This window comes from Neomonachus schauinslandi, chromosome 3 (assembly GCF_002201575.2).
Source record: "Neomonachus schauinslandi chromosome 3, ASM220157v2, whole genome shotgun sequence".
NCBI lineage: Eukaryota > Metazoa > Chordata > Mammalia > Carnivora > Phocidae > Neomonachus > Neomonachus schauinslandi.
Window position 1 is genome coordinate 163,269,207 of NC_058405.1, and position 25,736 is coordinate 163,294,942.

General features: G+C 49.7%; 1 protein-coding gene across 5 annotated transcripts in view; it reads left to right on the forward strand.

The window, feature by feature from the left end:
* Nucleotides 1-1,710: 1,710 nt before the first annotated feature.
* Nucleotides 1,711-25,736, forward strand: part of NRP2 (neuropilin 2) — a 111,040-nt gene continuing 87,014 nt past the window's right edge. For all 5 annotated transcript variants that reach the window (XM_021702747.1, XM_021702748.1, XM_044913704.1 and 2 more), the window contains exons 1-2: nucleotides 1,711-2,097; nucleotides 16,195-16,372. In XM_021702747.1, coding sequence (XP_021558422.1) covers nucleotides 2,025-2,097; nucleotides 16,195-16,372 — 251 coding nt within the window. In that variant the 5' untranslated portion in view covers nucleotides 1,711-2,024. The remainder of the gene's footprint in view (nucleotides 2,098-16,194; nucleotides 16,373-25,736) is intronic.

Consider the following 25,736-nt stretch of genomic DNA (forward strand, 5'->3'; position numbering starts at 1 on the left):
AGATGTGTGTGTGCTTCTTGTCACCAAAACTTTATTTTTCTTAATCTGCAGAGTGGCAGAGAAGGTATATGCAGTGTTATTTAGACTGTTCTTGTTAGAGTCTTTATGAAAATGTAGTAATAGGTGCTTAGTGAAGCAAGACAGTTTGGAATCCACAAAGCCATCCTCAGAAACAAAGATACAAGTGTTTCCCCAGCTGTTAGCTTACAACTCCCTCTAAACAGTTTTCACACCTCCATTTAAAAATAGTTGGCATAATGCTGTTTTCTTTCTCTGCGCGCTGTGACCACATTTCCATGGGGAAAAGGTGAATAGAAGTAGTTACAGTAGCATTTTGAGGAGAAGCCTTCACGTACCCGTACTTTTGGGGACGGTTGGGGAGTATCCAATTTAATTACCTGAAGAAATTCTTTGCAGAGAGACTCTCTCTTCTTCTGGTAGTTACAAGTTAGGTGCGCCGGGAGAACGAAATCCTTACCCAGCGAGGAGAGGAGTATGTTTGGGACACAACAAAGGCCCTGAGGAGTAAACGCACGAGTGTTTGGGGTTTTATTCAGCCGGGGCTGACCGCGAGTGTCGCCGCCACGCACTGCTGCGTGTGCGAACGCATGGCTGAGCGGCCGCCTGGTTCCCTACACCGAACACCGTACGCCACCCTCTTGTAACGCCCTTGCGCGTGGCATTGTGCTGGCTTCTACGTGTGTGGCCTCGGAGCCCGGGAATTTGGGGGGGAAACAGGGATTTCCCCCCCCATTTCCTGCGGAGTCTCCCGCGGGCGGGGACGACGCGGCCAAGGGCAGTGCGCCCCGGAGGTGCCCCGGGGCGCTGCCTCTCCCGGGCATTGCGCACGGGCGGCCGGGCGCAGCCAGGCGCGGAGGAGCCCGGGGTGGGCGGGAGGTGCGGGTGGGAGAGGAGCGACTGGGTGGGAGAGGAGCGGCTGGACGGGAGCCGCCTCAACTTTGATCGGGCCGCCGGCTGGTGGGGGGGGGGCCGGGGGGGGGAAGCCGCCGCCGCCGCCGCCGCCCCGCCCGAGCCGGGTGCCGTGGCGCTGAGCTGTGCGCCGCGCGGCTCCGCGGCTGCCTCTTTAATCAGGAACACAGAAGGGGCGGGCCCTGAGCCGGCGCGTAATCGGATAGCTCTGCCGCGGCTCTGACATCCACATGCTGCTCGGCCTGAAAAGGCTGGGGGGAGCCGGAGGGGAAGCAGAGAAGGCGAGCGAGGCACCAGCCGGCAGCCCGCCCCCGGCACCTCCTCAGACGCGCAGACCTCGGCGAGGCGCTGGGCGAGGTGGAGGTGAGGGCGGGCGCGAGCGAACTCGGAGAGGGGCTCGCTCGCTCCCAGGCAATCCCAGCCGCCGCCGCCCCGCCAGCAGCAGCCGCAGCAGCAACAGCCGCCGCCGCCGCCGCTTCTTTCCTCTGACTCCCCTCGTCAGGCTGGCCGAGCGGGGGTAGTCGTTGGGGAGGCTCCCGCTAGGGGAACCCGGCGAGGGCAGGAGCTGGGCGGCCGCCTCGCACTCCGGCCGTCCGGCGGCGTTGGGTGCCTCCGCCCGCGTGTCGGTCCCGGGTGCCGGGGGATGTGTGTCCGTTTACGCCTCTGAGATCACACAGCTGCCTGGGGACGTGTGATGCCCAAGGCAAGTCTGGGCTTTTCTTTTTATTATTCTTACTATTTTTTACGCTTGGCTTTCGGGAAATCTTCGTGATGTTGTAGGATAAAGGAAATGATACTTTGAGGAACTGGAGAGGACACAGAAGCGTTTTGTTTTTTAAGAGAGGAAACCCGTCCCCTCTTCCCAGCTTGCTCCCGCTTTGCTGATTTCAGGAGCCACCCTCCTCTTAGTGAGGTGAGAATCCAGCAGGAATAAAGGTGAAGACGGGCCGCCAGGACCCAGGAGGGAAACACTGACCATTAGAAACCTTTGCAGAAGACACTGTAAGGAAGAACGCAAGGGAGAGAAACACAAAGACTTAAAATTATACAAGAAATCTACAAACCCAGTTCTGGAGAAAGCCTCCTTCTCCAAAATGGATATGTTTCTTCTCACCTGGGTTTTCTTAGCTCTCTACTTTTCAGGACACGAAGTGAGAGGCCAACCAGGTAAGCCCCTGAAAGTTTTTTCTGTTCATCTCAACATGCTTTTCCCTTTAAAAGCAACGGCTTATACGGGCCCCACGGAATGGCATAGAAGGAGGCTCTCTCTATACTAAATAAATTAAAGAGAGATCCCAGCCGGCCGGCCATACACCACCACCGCTCCTAAAACCCAACTTTTCTCTCCTGCTAGGAGTGTGTGTGTGTGTGTTTTGAAACATAGAATTTGGCGGTGTTCAGATGTCACATATGGACTGAATCAAAGGTTTAAAAATACTACAAAGCTTTTGCATTACAGTTTTTGGGATTTTTTTCCCCCTGTCTTAAAGCAGAACACATCTCCCTTGAGTTTCTTCAACCTAGCCAGTGAAATATAAATCATTTGCATTCTCTCCACTTAGCTACATTGAGCAATGTTAACTGAAGAGCTTGGGAAACACGAGTCTAGTTTTGGTTTTCCAATGCTGTGGATTCTTTGCAGAATGCGTGGATACGCCTCAGAATCCTAGGGTGCAGGCTGATGGAACGAGTTGGCCTGCAGCTGAGCTAGGGGCTTGGGGCTGGGCGCTGCTGGCCACCGAGGCGGCTGGTCGTCCCCGCTCTCTTTCTTGCATCCATGTGTTTTCTGGGAAAGTAAATCATGTTCTTTTAAAAATTATTATTAGATAAAACAGACTGCATGGCCTTCGAAGGTCTCTTACTCTTGTGAAGTGGTTAGAAACTTTTGAGTGGAATTTGTTCTCAACCACTGCCAAAAAGGGTGTGTGGACAGACTGCAGAGATAAGGACTGCAAGGCCCAGAGCAGTCTAGGGCCAGTATTTGGCAGCGGGGAGGAGGGCTGGCAAGGGGCACACGGCCTGAGAAGGGATTTCTGGGTGCAGGGAATCCAGTGGGGCTTGTCCTTCCTTCCCCACACCACTCTCCCCAGAGTGAGCCTCTCTCCCTCTGAGAACAGTGTCGGGAATCCGACAAAACTCTTGGAAGCTGCTACAGGTGATTGGGAATGGGGAAACCATCTCTGGAGGAAACAGGGAAAAGAGAAAGAGGAGATAAAGCCTTCGTGAAGTGCCCTTACCGGAAGGCACTTACAAGGCTAAGGCCGGCCTGCGGCAGTGGTAGGGCTAACCCCTTGCGGCTTACCGGGCACCTCCCCTCCATCACAGCGGCCTCGGGGGTCCTGTGGGAGCCCCAAGGGGAAGCTGTGCGTCTGGTGCTCTGGCCCTCACCGCCAACACTCCCCATTTAAGCTTGAGTGTTTATTTGAGGGAAAGGAAGACCGAGGAATTCCTTTCCTATCCAAATCCACACGCTTGCTGCCCCTCCTACTCTGCCAGAACTGGTCTTCAGGGCCGCTGCAAATCGTGTCGGAGAGATGGGCGCAGGTCTCACTTGTCTCCCCATCCCCTCTTGCCTTATTCTAAGTTCCCAGCTTGAAGCGAAATTAAATTACCTCCCACAGACCTAGATGCTACATAAATTATGTATGTTTGTGTGATTCGCTGTGTGCGTGTGTGTATGTGTGCGCGCGCGCGCGATGAAGATGCCCACGGTATATTATGTATTCAGGCACGGACTCTAGTAGGCCCCGGCGAGCGCGCGCACACTGGGGCACACACCGGCGCGCGCGCGCGCGCGCGCTCACATACACACATGCGCGCACACACACACACACCCAACTTCAGGTTCCGTGTGCTTTGCGAGCGGGAGGGGTCGTGAAGACTCAGGGGCTATCTCCTACCCCAGATGTTCGCACATCTGTCCCCGAGCGCTACGCGGAGTGTACGCGTGTGTGCGACACCCGCTCGAACCCACTCCCGCTCTGCCACCTGCCTTTCGCGCTCTCCGCAGAGCCCCCTCCCACCCCAGCCCCGGGCCGCGCTGCGTCACTTCTAGAGAAGCCCCGAGGCGCGGAGCGCGGGGCCGGTCACCCACTACGACGCCGCAGGCAGCCTGGCACCCGGGGTGGGACCTCCTTGTGAGACGCGGAGCTGGGACCCGCCCTGGGTGGATATCCTCCAGGCCCTCGAAGAGGCGATCGCAAACCGCGGGGAACTCCGACTTCCCCTCGGAGCCCCGGACTGGCACCCGGGGAGCTGGCAGCGGGTGGCAAAGGGCGAGGCCCTACTAGACCTCTGACTCACCCGGTGCGCGCCTGCCGGGAGGGGGCCGAGCCCAGCCGGCCGCAGCGGTGGCGGGAACCCGTTCCGAGAAGGAGTCAGGGGAAAGGGAGGGCGGAAGGTGCAGGAGGGGGAGCGACTGAGCAAATAACTCCGCGGCCTCGGCGGCAGCCTCTCGCACTAACGGGCGGCAGGGAGGCCGCCTGGGCTGCGCGCACCAGGCTCCCCCACTCTCTGCCCCGCCGCCTGCCTGCCTCCCTCCTGCCTGGGCTCGGGGACTCGGGGCCGCCCAGCCGGCCCTGCCCTGAGCGCCCCCTCCTGTCTCCCGCGCTGTGCGCTGAATTCCCCCCGCCGCCCCTGGAGGGCCGGCGCCGAGGGGCTGAGGCCCGGGGCCGGCGGAGCTGGGGATCCGAGCGCTGGCCGAACTGGGGGGCAGGAAGTCGGGGTGGGACTTCAGAACCGAGGGCGGAGGGGGCGGAAAGGAGCCAGCTCTACCCTCGGGAATGCGCGCAACTTGCACCGCCTCTAGCAGCGCCCAGCGCCCGCTCGTGCGCCTGAGCAGGTGAAGAGCACGCGGCGCGCGGGCATCCACGTGGTGGGGACGTGGTGGCCCCCAAGGCTGCCCCACCCCTCAGCGCGGTCTCTAACACCGCATCGATTTGTTTGGGCTACGCAGCAGAAACAGAGCCGAACGATCCATAAACATTCTATTAGGCACAAATATGCCCAGCGAAAGCAAAACCGAGGCTCAAGCCTGGGGAGAAGTTGGCCGCTTCCAACAACTCCAGCCTTGTCCCCTCCTCCTCCTGACTAAGGACACCCCCAGGGAGAGGCTTGCGGCATTTCCTCCACGCCATCCAGTGCCAGAAAGTTAAGTCGCCGCTGCGGTTCTCCGCTTGGGAGGAACCTCTGCAGTCGCCGGCGCGGTCCGCCTCCCCTCCCCCGCCGCCTCGCTCCTTGCTTTTCCACGTGAGAAAGAGAAATATTCACGGCCAATGCTTCATTTTCACTGATTGATTTCTTTTTGATATCAACACAAGTTAATGGAGGCGAGGCGAGCTGTGATTAAACGGCTGCCCCCACCCTTTGCCTCGGGCTCACTGCACCGCAGTTTTTCCTACCGGGTCCCAGGCGCCCGGCGGCTGGGTGGGGGGCACCCGCAGAGCAGAGCCAACATCCAGGGGCTGGCGGGGACGGGGGCCGGGGGTGGTGGAATGAACCGGCCTCTCCTCTGGGAACCGTGGGGGTGGGGTGGGAATCAGCTTTCCTGGCAGGCTTAGGGGATCCGGCTCATCCGTGTCGCAGCTTCTGCGGCTTCGGTTGAATTTCTCTTGAAGGGGAGGGGATCCACGCTCCGGTTTACTGGCTTGTGCTCACCGCTCGCCGCCCTCCCTCCGCCCCCCTTCCTTTCGGCTTCAGACAGAGAGGAGAGCCCCCTGGCGCTATCCACTCCTCATCAGCGCCTGGTCACGAATCTCCCCTTTGCTCGAGTTAATCGTGGGGGGGGGGGGGGGGTCTAGGGTTTGCTCAGGAAATTATTCTGGCCCTGACAATGGGTTTCTTCAGATGGTGGCAACTCCCAGCCCCACCGTCTCCACCTCTGGGACACGCCGCTTGGGGCCAAAAGAACCCGGACCCTATAACCAACAACCTTCCCTCCCACACCCCCCCCCCCCCCCCCCCCCCGCCTCCAGAGCTTTGATCTATGCTTGGGTTTAAACACCATTGCCATGGACACGGGCAGACGCGGTCAATCAACCTTGCGTCTGGAGTGGATGATCAGATAAGAGATGTAAATTGTCTGTGGGAGACAGGTCTGCGTTCAAACAAATCCTAAAAGAGAAGCAATGACGTTCTAGGCGCCTGATAAGGGTTTCCTTTTTAGCCCCTCTCCCCAAAATGCAGGATGACTATGGGCAGGTGTAATGATTTGCAAGCAAAACTATGAACTCCTAGATTGTACACAGACGGCCTGCTCTAGGCTCTGGGGACTGGTCTCATGCCCGCATTCAATGCATGCCCAGTAAACTTTACCCCATAAGCAGCCACCCGAAGTAGTGAAGCTGTTACCAGTTGCCAACAGAGCACACAGTGCAAAACAGTGGAAAGAGGAGAACTCCCCATGAGTGCTCCAGGCAAGCACCTTCTTGTCCAAGATGTGCCTGGTAGAATTGCGAGTGCCCGGGCAGGACTGCGGGGTTGGACTTTTATGTCAATCTGCCCTCAGATTAAGTCACAGAGCACCCAACTGGCAAAATGTAAGGTTGGAAGGCTGCAGTGACTGGAACTCCAGGCTATCTAGACAGGACTCCTGCTGTCTACCAAATGGCTCTCATCCCCTGCTGTTGAATGTAAAGCCCACATTCTGCAACAAGAGAGGTCAGCTCCTAACTTCCTTAGTATAGAAAAAGTTAGAGGAGTCCAAATGCCAATTCACATGCAATAAGGCATGAATGTAAACAAGGGCTGGGAGGGGTCTGGGGGCATCTGTGGGGAGAAACACCGGGGGCTCAGTGATCGTGAGGCCCCTGCCTGGTGTTGTTCATTTCATTCAACTGCTCATTAAAGTAATCAAGAGAATGAGCTGACTTTGGGTGATCAGAGTGTGGGACAGTTCTTGGTTGATGGAATTCAGAGCCAGGTTTATTGGTAAGGGTTTTCAGAATGTGTTCCCCAAAAGTCCAGCTGGGAAAGACGAGGAAATAGAGATGAGATTTTCCTTTTTCAGAAGTTGGAGCAGAAGCATGATACCTTTCAATTTCTAGCGCTGTTGAGAAAGGACTTGAAACGTGACATCTGGGCAGTAGTTTATGTTGTCATTAACATATTTGAAGTAATTTATCATCTGACCGTTATCTGCCACTCTGTGATCTTTGCGGCACCCTCCTTGAGTGGCAAACATGAATTTGATCCCAGAAGTTAGTCTTTGTACCTTTCCTTCCAGGTAAGGAATTCACTTTTTTTTTTTTAATTAACCCATTCCTGGAAGATACTGTTTAAGTTTGTCCTAGAGAGCCTACAGCGTTTTTCAAAGCTTTATCTGCCTTGATGAGAAATGGCCTCGGGGCTTAATGGTTTCATTACATAACAGGATTCAGTGAGGCTGGATTCCTGGACACAGTGGCCTTGTAGCGTGGCTGGCCCTCCAGGAGAAAGCATCTTCTGAAGGTTTAGGAAGCTGTCAAGTTTAGATAAGGCTGAGCTCCGATCCTGTGGGACCTTGGTTGTATTAATAAGAAGAAATTAATTTTTAACCACTGGGAACGTTGCCAAATTATGTGACCTTTGGCAGACCAGCTGTGCTATAAAAATAAATCCCGCATTTCTGAAAATGCTGCTCCTATCCAGTAGAACAATAACAATGTGGCATTTAGGATAGGGATGAGTGAGGTTGAGGTGACAGGAGAGAAATGGGAGTTGGCCAGCAAAAAACCCTCCATGTTGTGACACATGGTTTCAGACCTGGACATCCTATCCACACCACCCTCCCTCCCCCAAAGACACACCTTGGTTTCCGGTACACAGGAAAGAGGGCCAGGGTGACAAGGAGCGCGGTGCCAGTGTGTGCAGGGAGGGGAGAAGATGTTAAGTGCTTCCAGCCCTCCCCACACCCCAGCCTTGAACACATCTCTCATTGTTCACACGGACAGATTACTGGCACGCGGGAAGAGCAAAGGGAGTTTTCTACACAGGCAAAACGTTTGTCTTTCCCTAAATGCCACTAAATAAGTTTGTCACGTAGGAGTTTTGGGGGGCCCTGCCTTGGGCTTCCCAGCTTCTGAAGCACTGAAGCCAGTCTGCCTAGGTTGAAAATCCAGCTCAGCCATTGGCCAGCTTGGCAGTCCAGAACATTCCATCTCTCTGTACCTTAATTTCTTTATCTGTAAAGTGTGTTTGATAGTAATGCCTACCCCATTGGGGTTTTCTGTGCTATGGCAGATTACATAGAGTACTGTTTGGTCCAATTCTGAAAGCATTTATCTTCAGAAGAGCTTCAGTGAGGTTAACTGTATCTCGTGATCATAGAAAGTACATTATAACCATTGTGATAAGTTTATGCTATTTTTATGAGTTTTTGTAATAAGTAAATAATTCTCATTCTCAGCTCTTACCCCACTGAACGTTTGTCTGTGTTTTATAAGCTTCAGATGATCTCTCAGCACACTGTTCTTCAGAGAGCAATATTCTTTGCTGGATTTTCATCTTAGATTTACGTCTCCTCGTTGCATGTTTTTCTCTCTCTCCCTCCTTGTTCTTTTGCTCTCGGTGTTCTCGTCTCTACTTACTTTTTTTTTTTAATCTCTCCCCCTTTCCTTTCCTTATCTCCTCTTCCATCCTTCATCACTGCAAGTGTGCTCAGCAGGAAGCACTGTGCAGAAGGTGCTCCCCCGAAAGTTATTCTCCTCTGGCATCAAGGCCCCTCAGCAGCTGAACTCAAGAAAGTCATCATAAAGACAAAACAGCTTTTACCCAGCAAGACTCTTAATAATCCCATTTCCCTCTGGGTCTTCATAAAAGAGTCATGATCTAATCCAGGAAAAAGGGAGGGGGCTGGGAATAACAAAAGGAAAGCTCTCCCCAGTAGCACGCAGTGGATGGGGCTGCCGGCCAGCCTAATGCACATATCCAGTGAATTCCTGCTCACCGCCTCCAAAGGTCCCGATAACCAATGATCTGGGCTCTGGCCAGTCTTTCAGCAAAGAAGATAAAGGGAATTGCAACCTACTGGGCCGAGCAGTAGTAGTAATAATTGTTTTTGATAAAGGGGAAAAATAAAACAGATGTGCCCCAAAGGCATACTGGGGGCCAGGGGAAGGGAGATGGGGAGGGATAGGTAGAAGGAAGAGATCATCCATTATCAGCAAACAGTTCAGTGATGAAGTAGTAGTGTGCACCTTCCTGGTGCTACTGATAACAAATATCTAGAACTCACCTTTGGGAGGGTGAGAGAGGGAGGGGGTGAAGAAACCCTCAGATAAATTATTTTTACCATCACTAGGATTAAAATGTAAATATCCGTTGAACTGCATCATTATTACCCGAGGTTTAGAATGTCTTAGGAGACCTGGTTCACATAACTGAACCTTGACTTATGACCAGGTATCATGATCCCAAACACGTTAACTGAAACTCTCAGTTCGCCACTAAAAAATCTTCACATTTAATAGCAGCTATGGGTTGGGACGGAAGGGTAGTAACAGAGAAGCAGAACAGTTTGAATAAGGCTTCCTCAGAGTTTGTGCTAGCTAGTAATACTTTTGGTGTTATGTTAGTCGACTAGTAATTGATGAATTCATCAAACCTCAATGAGTCTGACTTGGGCAAGGCTCTGGGTTTGATCCTATAAAGTTCACCAAAGATGAATGAGGAACGAGTCATGCTTTCAAGTTGCAGTGGTCCAGCGGAATGGTTAAGGCTGTCCGGAGCCCTCGCACACCTTAGAAGACCTTAAAGAGCTTCTGTCTTGGAGGTTTGAGATACGGAGGCTGGGAGAGTACCCTTGGTATGGGAGACCAGGGAGGGTGGAGGTGGTATGTGAGCCTTGACTGAGAGGATGGATGGGCTTTAAAGCTGGAAAGGGGTATCAGGGGAAGATGAGAGCAGAGAAATGGACACTGGGTTTATTCGGGGAACACTCAGAAGCTGCAGTTTAGAATGTGTGGAGGGAAATAATTGCAAATAAGGTCAGAAATGATTCATTAGGCTAAATGCAAGGCCCCATTGCTAGGCCAAGGGGTTTGGATTTCATTCACTAACCAATGGGGAGCCCCTGACGTTTCACCGTAAGCCTTCGGTTCAATTAATCAAAATAAATGAAAAAAAAATTATATTACCTTTTTTTCTCCTTTGGTTTTTGGAGAGACCTCAAAATTATTCTTCCTCTATTTCCTTCCCCAAATGTCTGTTGAAATGGGCAGGAATTGTAATCCCAGATCTCTCATCAATGGCATCAAAATTGCATTTGCAACGAGGGCTGGAAAAGAGTGGACATAAATATAAGCTAATGATATTATATTGGCTGCCCTATTGGAATTGCATTTGTTTATGATATAAGATGACAAATAACAAGGTTACCACAGGTGGCATGATTCGAGGTCAGAGGAGGTAATCACATCAAACTTACGTCTTAACGATTAAAGGAAGGTTCATTTTTAGAATCCAGATTAAAGGGAAGTGATTTTCCAAAGGTCCCCTTTCCAGACCCAATTCCCAGTTCTGTCCTCAGTGAATGCACTGGAGGTGTTTTGGAAGAGGGAGCTTGCCTGGTTCCTACTCCTTTCTCCATGCTGATGTGCTGCCCTCCTCTTTCGCTCTCTCTTCCCCTCCTTCCTGCCCTCCCAGAGGTTCTTTTATTCAGATTTTGAACTTTATCACTGCAAAAGTTCACAGGGATTTCCATTTGCTGTGCCTTCAGGAGTGCATCCTTCACTGCCACCCGGCCCCATAAATTGAATAGATTGCATCCCTTCCCAGTTGCCTTAGGAAGTGGTCAAACAGCCGCATTCCTGGGCTGATGGATTGGCTCATTTCTTCCCAGTTTAAGCCAAGATACAGATTTTATGAGACTGTCTTGTGACAGACTGAAGTCGCTTTGAATAAAACAAAATCCAGCCTCAGCTCACAGAAATAACTCTTAAAAAGCAGCTTATCCGGGGTTAGTGAGAGCAGGGGACTTAGATGATTCAGGCAAGGGATTTCAAGAAACTTTTTGGTCTTCCTTTGTATGCATCAGTGTTGCTCACATGCTCACACACAGAGCTACATATCCACAATATTTATAAATATGCAGCTACAGACTCGGTTAAGGAAAGAAACTCACGTCAGTAGGGCTAATGTGATTAAAAGACATTTGAACTCTCCGTCATGCAAGACAGGCATGCTCATCGGAAAAATCCTAGAGGTTGTTTCAAGGCTTACCAAACAGATGAAACAGGAGTAACACCTTGAATAAACATCTTGTTCTCTAGGAGGGGAGAGAATCTATGGGTTATAGGTATAGGATCTTTTCCCTACCTCATTATATAGGCCTTGAACTTAAGAACTGGAACTGACCTTTAGGATCACTCCTCTCGTTTTATGGATGAGAAAACACAGTCTCAGAGATGTTTCCTGACTTACCCAAGGCCACACAGCTTGCCAGTGGTGAGACCATGTTGAAGACAAGGCTTCTTCTTGCTAATGAAGTGGCAAAGTGACAACCGTCTCTCTTTTTAAGCAGGAGAAAGAGCTGCTTCTTTACCTTGCTGCTAATAATGAAATGAAAGCAATGCCCTGGAAATAGGAGCAGGATGGGATTATGCTGTGGATAAAGGATAACTTACAGAGGAAATAAAGTCTCTTATTTTCAGGGAAAATGAGACCGACTGCTCTCCACAGGACCCTCAGGGATATACAAGAAATAGATGTCTACTAATCCTTCTACCCCTTCTCTTTCACGAAGCATTTTAAAGTAACAAGGGAACAGAGGTCTAGTTCAGTGGGTTTCCAACTGTGCTCCCCAAAGCCCAGCAGAGTTGACAAGGGAACTAAGGGGCCCAGAATCTACACCCCTTCTCGCCGCCCTACCTCCTGCACCCAAGAGAGCTCCACTTCTTTCTACCTGCTTTGGACATCGGAGTTCTGGGTAGAGTTTTGTTCCAAGAGAAAACAAACACTTCTAAGAAGAAGTTTGAAAACTCCATACTTGATTTAATCCACCCATTGAATTGCAGTGTAGGAAGCTGAGACCGAGGAAGGTCATCGAGCGAAGAATCCACTGCCCTCTTCTTGTTACTCTGGGACCCCCCCCCCCACTTCCCTTTCTAGCAACTCGGTCCCGTCATCCCAGACCCACCTCTGACAACAACCTAACTCTCCAGCCCCACGTTCAGCCAGTCCTAAACTTCCCTGTTTGGGCCAAGGCCATTTTCCTTCCGTTCAGCTAAGCACAGTGATGGGACTGTTGTTTTGCTGAGGGACTGCCAGCAGGCTGTTGCCCAGCGTCACCTGGTGCCCTCGCCTGGCCGGGAGTGAGCCATTGTCATTCTAATTATTTAAAAGTATTCACAGCAGTCAGGGCTTCCTTTTAGTGAATGTTAGTGTCAAGTGCAGGCCATACAGTGTTCCTGTAAAACAACTCCGGTTGAATTTCCTTGGAAGGCGGACCAGATTTTTAGGTTTTCTTTTACTTCTTCTCATTACTTCCTGAAAATCAGCTATTACCAAGGAACTGGTGGTTTGTCTTCAGTTGGGTTCTGTGGAAGGGTGAGTTCCTTCTGAAGCTGGCAAAGAGCCTCAGAATTGTGAGTGGGTGGATACAAAATTGCTTTACCTTATCCAGAGCCTGGTTACCTCTAGGCCACATCAGATGGTGCTTAGGCCTCCAGCAAAAGGAGGGCTCCTGAGGAGGAGGGAAAAAAAAGAGAGAGAGACAGAACGATATAAATGTCAGAAATAATCTGACATTGACCATGTCCAATAAAAACACCGAAATACTCATCATGGGGGGGGAAAAAAATCAGACCTTCTTGACTTTAGGACTTATTATTCCCTTTCTTTCCAATTAGGTCTAAAGGTGTCACTTTAAAGATTTTATTTATTTATTTGAGAGAGAGAGAGAATGAGAGAGAGCACATGAGAGGGGGGAGGGTCAGAGGGAGAAGCAGACTCCCCACTGAGCAGGGAGCCCGATGCGGGACTCGATCCCGGGACTCCAGGATCATGACCTGAGCCGAAGGCAGTCGCTTAACCAACTGAGCCACCCAGGCGCCCTAAAGGTGTCACTTTAATCCTTTTATTCTTGGGCCTCTGAGGTCTGTATCTGGCCGGAGCTGGCGCATCCCTCAGGCTGCTCTCCCAGATGTAGGAGAAAACCGGCTCTGAACAGCCTGGGGCAGGGTGTGCCTGCTTCTCTTTGGGAAATGAATTTGCCCCAGGTGAAAGGTATTCACAAAATAGCTGGAGAAAGAAGTCCCTTGTCAACTCACCGAACAGGGTCAGTAGCTCCAACTTCGACAGGGTCAACTTCCCTTCTGTATGTGGAGATTGGCCTAAAGGGGTTTGCCCTTGAGTTCAACTCTCTTTTGGCTGGGCTGGACTCCTCTGACACAGGACAGAGGGCATTTATGCTGTTCCTTCTGGGACACAAGCCAGGCCTCCAGAGTAATGGATGGTAGAGCTCTTCAGAAGAAAGTCTAGTTCATTTCTCCTGGGGGCGTGTTTGTGTTCAAGAAACGGAGGGTCCCCAAACCTGGAACTGAAACCTCAATGATCAAGAAGAGGTGTAGAAGGATTAAGTGTGTTTTCTCTACAAGTTTTACTGATATCTTTCCAGGATTCAGTCCTCTCCAAGAAAAATAGAGGCAGAAATTGTAGTATTTATCTTGGTGGCCATGTGTCTGTGCAAACGATGTGTGATATTTTACGAGTGGGTGTGAAAGTGTGTGTGGGGCTGAAGTGTGACTTTCTAATATGTGTATGTATCCGACGTCTGCTCAGTATCTATATAAGTGTGAGTGCCATGCAAACAAGAAGGTGAATTTATACATGCTTTGGTATTGAAGGGGTTAACTACACCAAAGCAAAGGCAGAGGTTCTAATGAGTTTTCAAAAATTTTAATAAAGTGCCTTAATTTTCTTCAGATAAAGAAAGGACAGAAAAAAAGAAATGAGTTACTCTTTTTTCTTTCTGTTAAATTTTTACCATGGAAAATACAGACTATCCGCTATGGATTATATATAGTTCCAAATTTTTTTGAGTGGGGAAGCGATTTCTCTTGGTGTGGATGGGAAATGAAACCTTCCTATGAGGAGGTTTCCTGTCTTTATTGCTGATTGTGTGTGCCTGGTCTGATTCCTAAAAGCTTGAACATGGTGGGGTGCGGGGAGTCGAGGAGGAGAAGTTCTCCTTTTGGGAGTGGCTGGAGAGAAGCAGAGCAGGGGTGGGAGGAGGGAGAGGGCGTGGATGATGTAGAAACCATCACAATTACTGAACAGGAGCTCTGCTCGGGGTCCCTCTGGTGAGTTACAAGGCGAACAGTGTGGTTTGGGGATGAGTGTGAGTCAGGGCTGCAATTCTCAGCAAAAGAGCAGGCAGAAAATCCCCTCCCCTGCTAGCCTGGTAAGAGCCGCTGGTGAGCTAAGTCCCCACACCTCTGCTTTCTCAGAGCGTCCTTCTCAGCCCGATCGCATGTGCCTGAGCCAGCACCAGCGGGCCACAGTTCGACTTGCTGGAAGGTGCTGGGTACCTGGCATGGCAGTGGTGTGGGCAAGGCTGCAGCGATTGGCTGCAGAGGGATGGGCGGTCCCGGGCCTCCTCTCTGTCTGCGGGAGGGCTGGGCCCATTGTCCTGCTGGACTGGGGAGGGTGCAGGGTCATTAGTTAGAGGATGATGTGGGCTCTGCTAGCCAGAGGAAATGGCCTGCTTTTGTTTTCTACCCGGTAGGAAATGGAACCTGAATCCATTAGATTCTGGGCAGTTCAACACGGCACAGTTTGAGCACTTGGAGGCACGATGCCTAAAAGGCTACTTGTGTGGATTTGTGTGTCCCAACCACCATTGTGCGGCATGCCCATCTTTTATGCATTTAAAGCCTGTCAGGCTGGTAATCTAAAGCAGAGGTCTGGAAGACAGTAATGCCAACAGACATGGGGAATAGTGAAGTGCACCTGTAGAGTTAAAAAATGCATGACCCTTTCCCTCAAAGAGCGAACACAGGAGAAAGACCCCATCCTGTAGGGTGGCTGCTGAGCCGTAATGCATAATTCACGGGCCCGTGCTGCTCCATGCAGATGGCGATATTAAATTGTGATTGATGCTAAGAAAGGCGCACATCTCAGGAAGGTCTCTGGGAGGCTTCTGAATATTTCCAGGTCTCTCGTGCCTTCCCGTCCTCTGTTCTACTGCGGTATTAAGCAAAACCCCCCCCATTTCCCAGGAACCCCTCCTGGGGATTACAGAACTTCGCTCCCAAATATATGAGATTCTTCAAATGTCATCACCCACCTTTTCTGCCTTTGAAGTCGCCCCCTTGCCTCCTGGCCCACAGGAAGCTGTTTACCTCCAGCCAGGCCCTGCTGGGAAGGAGGGGACAGCTACCCCCCCTGCAGTGGCCTTTCAAATGGCCGGGTCCCGGTTGCTGCTGGACAAAGCAGCAGCACACTCTGGTGGTGGTGACGAGGCAGGAGGGACAGCGGGTAGAAAGCAAGGGAAAAACACAAAGCACTTTTGTCGAAGCTCTGAGGTCAGAGCCAGTGAATTCTCCAATGCAGATTTTTTCCACTGGGTGTATAATGAAATAATAAATCAAATTTGTGGTGTATATAGAATTAAATGTTTGGGGTTTTTGCTTTTTCTTTCTCAAAAAAAAAAAAAAAAGAAAGAAAGAAAGAAGAAGAAGAAACAGCAGCTAAAATCACCCTCCAGGGCCTATTCTGGCCCAAAGCTGAAAATGTTTCCTCCACATCACATGTAATTGTTACCAGGCTCGCTTGTGGGTCGGCACCACAAAACCACTATTGTCAGTTCCCGGAGCCCTTACTTCTGGCGGCCTGGGCTGGGCTGGGAGACACCCAATGAAATGAAGGATTTATGAGATAAAGATAGAGATGAGAGGTTCGAACAAGAAGATGGGCCAAGAAGAGGAGACAAGAAAAGGCAGGGGGCATGTTACGTTTGCCGCTCTCTTGTTTGTTTCATCTCAGGCCATGTAATTGGGAATGTTTATGATCATTTTCTGGAATATTTTGATTTGGGGAGTGTGTGTGTGATTGTGCACGTGTGTGTGTGTGTGTGTGTGTGTGTGTTCAGTTGGGTGAGTGCAGGGGGATGAGCTGAAATAATCTCTTCCACTGAATGAGTAAGTAGGTTAGTCTTCTGGACTGCCATAAAAGGTCTGTAAAACAGTTTTAATCAGCCACTGGTAGGGAAGAGAAACGGAGAGGGGAAAAAAAAAAAGAGGCGGTAGCATATTTGAAGTTCTTTGGGTTCTTTGCCTTCTCTTTCAGACTCACCCTGTGGAGGTCGTTTGAATTCCAAAGATGCTGGCTATATCACCTCCCCAGGTTACCCCCAGGATTACCCATCCCACCAGAACTGCGAGTGGATTGTTTATGCCCCTGAACCCAACCAGAAGATTGTCCTCAACTTCAACCCTCACTTCGAAATCGAGAAGCACGACTGCAAGTAAGCGCCTGATTGTACATCCGTGAGCCACACACTCCTACCCACTGCCCTGGCTCCTGCCTCTTCTGCCACCTAATGGCAGCACCCCTAACCCACCTGCTGAACAGTGGCCCCCAGAGGGAAACCTCAAGATGACGTTCTCTTTCGGGGGAAATAAAGGCCTAGGGGATCCCATAGTATGGAGGAAAGAGCCTTCTTGAGTGAAGAGTGTAGAGAATAGCGCCCTATCTTCAAAGCGGGCAGTGGAGGAGAATTCCATCTAGGGGCTGGGGGTGGACTGCAATATACCAGCTCTTGACTTTGGAATTTCCTTTCCCCCTGGAGATCTCCCCATTTCCACCGCCACCACCACATGTAGAAACCCCACCAGCTTCCTTAATGAACTAGTAGCCAGATCCCCACGTGGAGACTTCCTCTGCATCCAGCCCTAGAGGATCAGCCTGTTATTTTATGAAGCAGCAGCTGGTTTCCTTACAGAAAGAGAGTTAAAAATCTGAGTCTACACTGGTAGGTCTAAGATTCGCAATGGTTCTTGTTACCTGTGCTGTCTCAAAGCTGATGTTACAGATTTATTTCACCAACACCCTTCTAACTGCTTTACAAATATCACTCTATCCAGTCCTCACAGTGGCCCTGGGAAGTCGGTGGTGTCAGGACTAGCATTTTGCAGATGAGAAAACCGAAGCCCAGAGAGCTTGTCAGTCACCCGAGGAGGCTCAGTTGGTCTCATAACATCAGTCCTGCCACCTTGGAAATGTGCAGCTTAGGAGATACCAAGTGGGCATTTAGACAGCCATGAGTGCTTTAGAAATGCCTTCTTGACACCAAAGTCCCTTAAATTAAGGTGAAGGAGCAGGTAGCTTTGTAATGTCAAGAATTCGTGAATGTGCTTTGTACCATCTAGTGGACTCTATCTGAAAGTCTTTGGTCATTGAAACAATAGTGCAAGTTTTCTGTGCAGAAAAGAATGTACCAGTGATCATGTCCTGCTTCAAATGTGCCCCTATGATGTGCACCCACTGAACACCACTGGGTGTTCAGTGTCCCCTTATGATTCCTAAACAGTCTGGACATTCCTTGTGACCAAGGTGTTGCAAGTACGGAAAAATTAATAAAGGGGCCAGCTGGTGAGAAAGGTGCAAGGGAGCAGGCCTACCTCCGGGCCAGTGCATCCTCGTGGAGGAGACAAGGCCCCCCTTGAACCAGGGCTAGACTGTGAGGCGGTGCATTGATGTCATTGTTATCCTCCTAGGACTACTTCACACCTACATAATGGTTTTCTCCTAGCAAGAGGTAGTCTGCACTGAAAACCAGAGGGTTTCTGGGATGGCTGCCTCATGTGACGAAGAGTCATAAGACGGATTTTCTAATCCCAGATCTACTCTTGATCAGTGGATGACATAGGGTAACTCATCAGTTCCTCTTTGTCTGAGTTAAATGCACAGCCTGATACACTCGTACAGCATCTCAGGTCTGCTGAGTCCCTGCAGTGGACTTTAGCAAGAGTTTCTATTCAAAGAGCTCCTATACTGGATGTTTTTACTCCAGTGCCTTTGGCTGGGCTGTAGAAGGTTGGCACAGACAGCAGCGTAATGCACAGAGAGCTTGCGTCTGAGCTCCGAGAAATTCGACTAAGCACCTCTGTTGACTGAGGGCCAAATTCTGTTATGCTTATGCCAGCAAATCTCCCAGGGAAATTGCTAAGGGGTCATCTTATGTATATTCATATTGGAAGTAGAGGAAGGCATGGCTTTTGGAAGGAAAAACTCAGGGAGCCATGTTGGGAAGTATGCAAGGCCAGGAAAACATGCTCCTGCCCTGTTTGGGGCCACGGGGGCTGCCTTCCCCCCGCAGGACTCAGCCCCAGGGGTGGGGAGAACTCAGGTTGCTGGAGTCTCTGGCAGCAAAAGGGGACAAGGATGTTGCCTCTTGCTGGACTTGAAGTAGGGGAAGCAGACAAGTTACAGGTTATCTTCTGGCTTATCATCCTTACTAAGTAGCTTCCTGTTTTTCTCCCCACTCCCCCATGGATGCTTCTAGCTTGAACTGAAAAGATCAGGAAGGTCAGAAAAAAAATCTTTCTGGGGTCTCTTTTCCCCAGTGCCAAGTTGTCAGAAAGGCTCGGCTGGGGTCAAGCCTCCACTGCTTAACCTCGTCCTTAATTCTCTCTCCCCCCCCCCCCCCCCCATTTCCCCTCCATTTCCCATTCTCTGTCATTCTTGTTGATTTTTTTTATTTAGAAAGACACATCCGGTTCTCTCAATCTCTCACCCTGCAAGGTATTTTTAACATTCTTCCCCGGCTATTTACATTCAGAATAAATGAGCTTCTCCTCCCCCATTGCCTTGTTCCACTAGCTGGTGAGAGGAACAATTAACCTAATTGAAGGGTTCGAAGTTCTGTCTGGTTCCTCGTCTCTCCCACTCTGTCCAAGGGAGATCCTGGGTTTGGAAAGCACTTACTACCAAAGGAAATTAGACTCCTTTCTCTTTTCATTTCCGGTGCATGTTTTGAATTGGCCTTGACTCTCCAGGCCCAAAGCGTAGATGGACGCTTACCAAGAGAATGCCTCCTGCACTGTCCTCTCCCCTTGACAGGGCATAGCGGCAACACCCCTGCAAAAAGGAAAAAAAAAAAAAAAAGGAAGAAGAAAGCAGGGGGGGAAGAAGGAAGGGGGGGAAATCAGGGGGGGAGGAAAACCGGGAGAAATGGTGGACTTTAAAAAAAAAGCGGGGGGTTCTAGGGGGGGGGGGGTGGGAGGACGGGTTAGCCTGGTGATGGGTATTGAGGAGGGCATGTATTAAATGGAGCACTGGGTGTTATACGCAAACAATGAATCATGGAACACTACACCAAAAACTAATGATGTAATGTATGGTGATTAACATAACAATAAAAAAGTAAAAAAAAAAAAAAGGAAGGTGAGTAAGAGCAGCAGGAAAAAGCCAGCCCCACCGTGGAGGAAGGGCCGCGGTCAACACCTCCCCGTCCTCCCTTGTGCAGGAGTAACTGCAGAGGTTGCCCCGAGATCCAGGAGCAGGCCCGGCCTGGTGGCCCCTGGGCCCTTGGCTCTCTGTGCCTTGAAATCCACAACTCAAGGGTTGAGCCCGTTGAAGAATAAACCCCAGACAGACCTTTTCCCTTTAACGGCCGCTTGTTAATTTTGCTTGGAAACTTTCACTCACAGCGCCAGCTTTGCCTGAGTCAGCCATCTCAGGCCACCACCATCTGTGGGGAGCTCTCTGACTCCTCCCTCGGGCCGTGAGCAGGAATCCAAACCCCCAGCACCCGCAGGCTGCTCTGTGGGCAGAAACCAGAGGCCCCCATGGCCTGGCCACACAGACGTGGCCGAGGGACCAAAGGGCAGGACTCAAGGCCCTCTGAGCAAACAGGGAGAAGCCACTCACTCCCTGTGGTGAGGAAGAGGGTACTGCTGCTTTTCACCTGAGTCATCCGGCAGTAGGCGGGACACTAGGGCTTTAGAAACATATGTACACAGACTTAAATCTTTTTCCATTTCTAAAATCTAAGATATATGCGTTTTTTAAGAACACCCACCTGCATATGATACACAGCTTATTCATGAGTCCTCAGATCGGCATGGCATCCCTCCCCATCCCAGAGGCCCAAGTAGAACCAAAACCAAGAGTCTGGGCCCTGTTAAGAATTGGTCATTTCCAGATGGGTGTCTTGGAAAACGTGCTTCACAAAGTGCACAAACCACTAGGAAGACCTGAAAGAACATTTCTTGGGCTAAAGAACCCACACGAAGTTTATAGGAATGATTTTATGCGTGCATTTAGTGCAGCTTCATCTCATTTACCATGGGAGAACCGCGCTCCATCCAAGGGAAATGTTTAGATACTCAAACCTACTCCTATTCAGAGTTCCAAAAATCTTTTTTGAAAGGATTTCTGATAAAGAACATTCTAAATCCCGTGCCACACTTCCCTGTCTTCTTAAACAAAACCAATAGTAAGGGGAGTCAACTTTTCCTTGATGAATCAGGCCTCTAATTTTAAACTTCAGTTTTTGAGACTGAGGCTGAGTAATGTCCAATTTGGATCAGGGAGGTTGAGAGTTGAGTTTCTGTTGACCTTTTAAACTTCCCAGGCCTCAGTTTCCTCACCTGCAACACTGATAAGTACTTTGCAAGATTGCTTTGTCTTGTCTATATGGATTCATAATGAATTAGCAACCGCATTAGCATCTTTGTCCTTTGTCACGGGAAATTCTGCGACTTTTTTCTATCAATACTCTTGCTGTCACTTCCTGTTAGGTGTATGCCTGCTTGCTGGAGCCTTCCGCTTCTGACTTGTTTTACTCTTTTATTGTGTTGTACGGATTTTGCTTCTGGAGGTCTTACTGTCCATTGGGAAGTGCTGGTTCTGGGCTCTCGGCTCTGCCCCAAGCCAGCGTAACCCCAGGGCCAGCATGTCTGCTCGGCTTCAGTCGGCCAAGCTCATGGCCGAGCAGGCTCTGGGACACACCCTCAGGGACAGAGTGTGAAGAGCATCAGTGCACGGAGTCCCCTGCATCAGTTGAGGTGCTCAAGGTCTTTTCTTCTGAAACCCTCCCCCCCAAAGCCCACCCATGTTCTAGATATTGGAGGTTTAGGGATATTTGGCCTCTAGCTAAGTGTCCTGGATAAACAAGGTACTCTTGTATTTATGGCCAGAGGAGCTCTCTAAATCGTAGTTGTGTCTATTTCCCCCAAAGTAGGGGATAATATCTTAGAGAGGTAGCAGCTTCCCAGGTTGATAAACTGACTCCAGTCAACATAGGGAACAGACCAGACCTCAATAATCTAGCCCCTCCCCACCCAGTCAGTAGTGACTTCCTATGCTCAGTGAGCACCCTCCATTCCAGTCAAACAGCCAAAGACAACCTTATATCTGCATGAGACCCTGTGAGTGCCCAGTGCTTGGACCTGCCTCCCTCTCCCCTCCATAGGGACCAGCTGAACACTCCCCTCCTCCTCCCCTCTGTTTCCTTGATTCTTCCAGTTATGGGTCCCAATGCCGAACTCCCAGAGCATTGTGTATTGCCTTGATTTGCTGGCTTGCCTTTAGTTCATGGGTGGTCAATGTTGTATTCTGAGCATGTAAATTCTCTAAGGGCATGGACTACATATTTCATTTCTATACCCCCAGGACACCTGGTCTTGGAGTATTAAGCAGGTGCATGCATATGATTGTTTCGGTGGTATTTTTACATTTGAGTTACCAGGACATAGGTCAGCATGGCATGAACCTGCACTGGAAGCAGACAGAGCTGTCTTCCCTATGCGTCCATCTTGTGATGTGATATAATGAGAGCAGGAGGATGAGACACGGGCTTATGGAGCTCACTAAGCTCTCTGTGACTTGGCCTTTCACCAACAAGATGGCAATGGTCCATGCATTCATTCGTAGTTACTAAACACCTACTATGTACCACACATAATGATAGCATTGGGAATGCAGTGGTGAGTAAATCCTATTCTTTGTCTTCATGGAACTGAGAGCTTAGGAGCAAGTTTGGGGCGCCTGGGTGGTTCAGTCAGTTAAGCATCTGACTATTGATTTTGGCTCAAGATCAAGTCCCATGTCGGACTGAGTATAGAGCCTGCTTAAGATTCTTTCTCTCTCCCTCTGCCCCTCCCCCCCCTGCATTTGGGCACACACACACTCTCTCTCTCTAAACAAATAAAATAAAATAAAAAATTTAAAAAATATATGGTTATTGATGATAAAGCTACCACATCTAGAGCATCACCTCTGAGACCAGCACTTTGCTAAGTCCTTCACGTATATTATCTCATTGATCCTTGAATCAAAACAATGCGAAGTCATTGTTACTCTTCCCGTTTTACAGATGAAGAAACTTGGACTTAAAGAATAACTTCTGGCCCCAGGTCCCACCCGTGGAAATGGCAGAGAAGGGATTTGAAGCCGGAATGCCCTGCTCTGCAACCTGTGCTCTTTACTCTTATGATCTTCGCCTCCCCCAGCACTGTGTATGTCCACTGCGGATATGCTCCAGGCATGATATGTGAGCTCACAGCACTGAGATCCAGCCTAGGCTGGGGAGATCAGGGAGGGCTCCCTGGAAGAAGTGATCCCAAAGAAGTTAGCCAGGCAGAGCGGAGGTGTATATCTCTGGTGGTCCATGTAGAAAGCATCACGTCAAAGACAAGACGGGGAAATAATCTGATGCCTTAGGGAACCACAGTAAATGAAGGGCCATCCTTGTGACTTGCTGATCAGCAAAACTCCTTTTCAGTGAAGAGGTGCCTGAGCAATGCTACTGAATTTTGTTTCCTGGCCCGGTGACTTCCACCATCTTAGAGAGGGGCTGTGGTCAGGAAGCAGGAAAGACTAAGATTTTAAGGACTCTTTGCTGCTCCCACCCTCCCTGACCAGGCTCTCTACAGTTTCATACCCTATGTCCAGGGACAACCCCTCTCTGGCCCCCAGTTTAATGCCTGAACCTGGGGTTTGGCCTGGAAAAAACCAGGTAACACTGGATTAAGCTCCACCTGTCAGTTTATTCCTACACAGGGCTCTCTCTGAACACATGTCTCTTTCCTAAGAATAGAGAGCAGGAGGCCACATTGCCCAAATGGAGGTGTGGCTTCAGCTGGTGTCCACCTGAGTCTCTGGAAATTGAAACAGAGTATAAGTTCTCTGGTTCAAGAGAGTGTCTTGCACTCAGGAGAGAGCCTCAGGTTGATTACTCATGACATGGTTATAGATTTACTGCCTGCCCAACCACAGAAATATCCTGATTCCCCCAAGGAGCCAATGAGCGGCAATATTTTTCTGTATTGCAACAACCCTGCTAATGACAGAAACAGATCCCCCTGCAGGTACATGGTGCAATAAAATGGGACAGCCCTGCTGACTCTAGCTTAGCTGGCAGCCGACCCCGGCTCACCAACCTTGACCAAGGCCTCCACCCAGCAACTTCACTTGCTGAAGAAGTGGGGAGAAAACATCACAGATTGTTCTCCTCCTCCCACCAAGGTTAAAGAGCAGTTGGGAAAACGGTTATTTTTGGCAGTTTGTTTTTAAATACATGATGTTGCAATCGCAGTGCTCCAAATGGAAGCTTCGCTGTGGATGTCCTTCTTAACATTGCATTTTATCTCCTGATTGAGAAAATCACTTGAGGTTTTCTAATACACAATCCCACTTGTTCTGCCTCTCAACCCTGGCACCTTCTCTGAACCCAGAGGTCCCAGAGGGCCAGCATCTTACCCCATGTAACTGCATGTAATTCTCCCAGCTAATTACACCGGGTGAGAGTCTGTCTTCAGAAATTCAGTGGGAGCTCAGGGTGGGGAGGGGATAAAGAAGAGAAGGAAAGAGACCAAGTAAAGAAATTAGATTTTTCTTAGAAAGCGATTTGTGTATTTTCCTATAGTCATGTGTCCTATGGAAAATAAGATGTTCTCTTTGTTTTGTCCTGTTTAATGGCAGGCGGATTGAAACCTTAGGATTAAGAGCAACTCAATAGATAATTTAATTCCATTCTTCTACATCTGCCTGGATAAATCATCCCGGAAAAAAATATATACATATTAGCTGCCCTTGTCTTTCCTTCTAGAAAAGAGCTTCCATAATCGACCTTCATTATAAAACCTAGGGCCTCACAACTCATCTCAGTGATTGCAGAGTAGATGGTTGTATTTAATTTACATAATCAGAATTTTTTTCCCTGGAAGGAAAATCCCTGAAAAATGTTAGCTGGGTCAGAATAAAATTTTTAAAAAGAAGAAGAAAGAAAAACATGTGAACTGGGCTTACGTTTGGAAAGCTATCAAAGGACTTCACATGATGAAAGAAATCCACATGATTTTTTTATGCTTTTTTTCCTACCTTTGTAGCCAAGCATCTTGGCAGTCTCTCTCTCTCTATATATATATATACATGTATATATACGTACATACATATACGCACATGGGACTCACGGGACTGGGTACTACTGTTATTCCCATTTAACAGATGGGTACACTGTGGGAGTGATCTCACAGATAGTAATGGTAGGGCTGGAATTTGAAGCCCACCACCCAAAGCTGCCTTTATATGCCTGTATCCTTGTACCTAGAGCTCTCACCCACTGTCCCCAGGCTTAGGTATTTGAGACCTCTCTGATTTCTTTAGATATCCTTGACAAGTCTTTTCTTTTCCCCTTCCGTCTTTTATTCCTTTTCTTTGCCTCTTCCTGCCATGGGGTCATCTCCGGATGCCGGCAGGGCAGTCAAGGAGAGAGAGGTCTTTCTGTGACGCTCTGTCGATGGTCTCTGTCTGCCTCCCCGTCATCTACCTCCTACTCCCCGGGTCCCCTCCAGCCCCCTTCGCCATCCTCTTCAAATTCCCTGCCATCCCCCCATCGCCTCCCTCTGCAGCCGGAATCCGAAGATGTGAGGGCTAGTAATAGAGTGTCAGCGGAAGTAATTGATTCCTCACACACAGAGAATTCTCCTGCCTTCAGTGTCAATGGAGCTGAACCAGAGTCTTGGAGGTGAGCGAGACATGTAAACAGTCCATGGCTGAGCTGTCAGGGTGAAGCTAGACACACTGAAGAGCAAGTGAGAGGGAGAACGATGGAACAAATAATTGTTTTATTGGGAAGAAAAGGAGTAAATAATATTTCAGCCCAGGAATTGGCAGTTTGAAAGAGATGGTTGGAGAGAACGAGAAGCAGAAGGAATCACGACGCAGGTTTTAATGGAAGAGTTTTTCTTTGTCTCAAGGTAGGAGGTTTCGTCCTCACCCCACCCCCCCTCCCATTATCATCATTATTATCATTAAAATAATTACCGTAACAATTACAGTTGATGAGACCTCGAGTTTATAGAGCACCTTTCATCTAAAAGTTCAAAGTGATTTATCTATGTGTCATCCCTTTGAGAGTGGTAGGAGGGTAAGAAAGTACTTTCTTTTTTTTTTTTTTGGTCTTATCCGCTGGGAAACTGAGGTCCAAGCAGATATAGGATTCCGTCTAAGCCTCGGGGCAGGCAGCTGGGTTAAGTGCTGGGGTACTGACGGCTCTTCTGGGGGTCTCTGCTGCCCTCCTGCCCACCAGGGCCCTTACACTTGTGCGGCCCTCACAGCTCATCCCTGCCTCCCTGCCACTAGTGCTCCCTCCCCCCATGCGCCCCCCCCGCCGGCTGTCTCCCCCCCCCTCGAGTCAGTAGCTGTGCAGCCAGGCAGCCAGCAGTTCCGTGCACAAAGCAAACTGTCTGCGATGCTGTGGGATAGATAAAGGTCCTTCAAGGTCTGACTCACACTGCTCCCATCCTGCTAGGAGACTTCCTGCAATCTGGTTCCCTTTCTTGTAGAAGCTGCTGTCCTTTCTAGACGTATTTCTTCCTAGT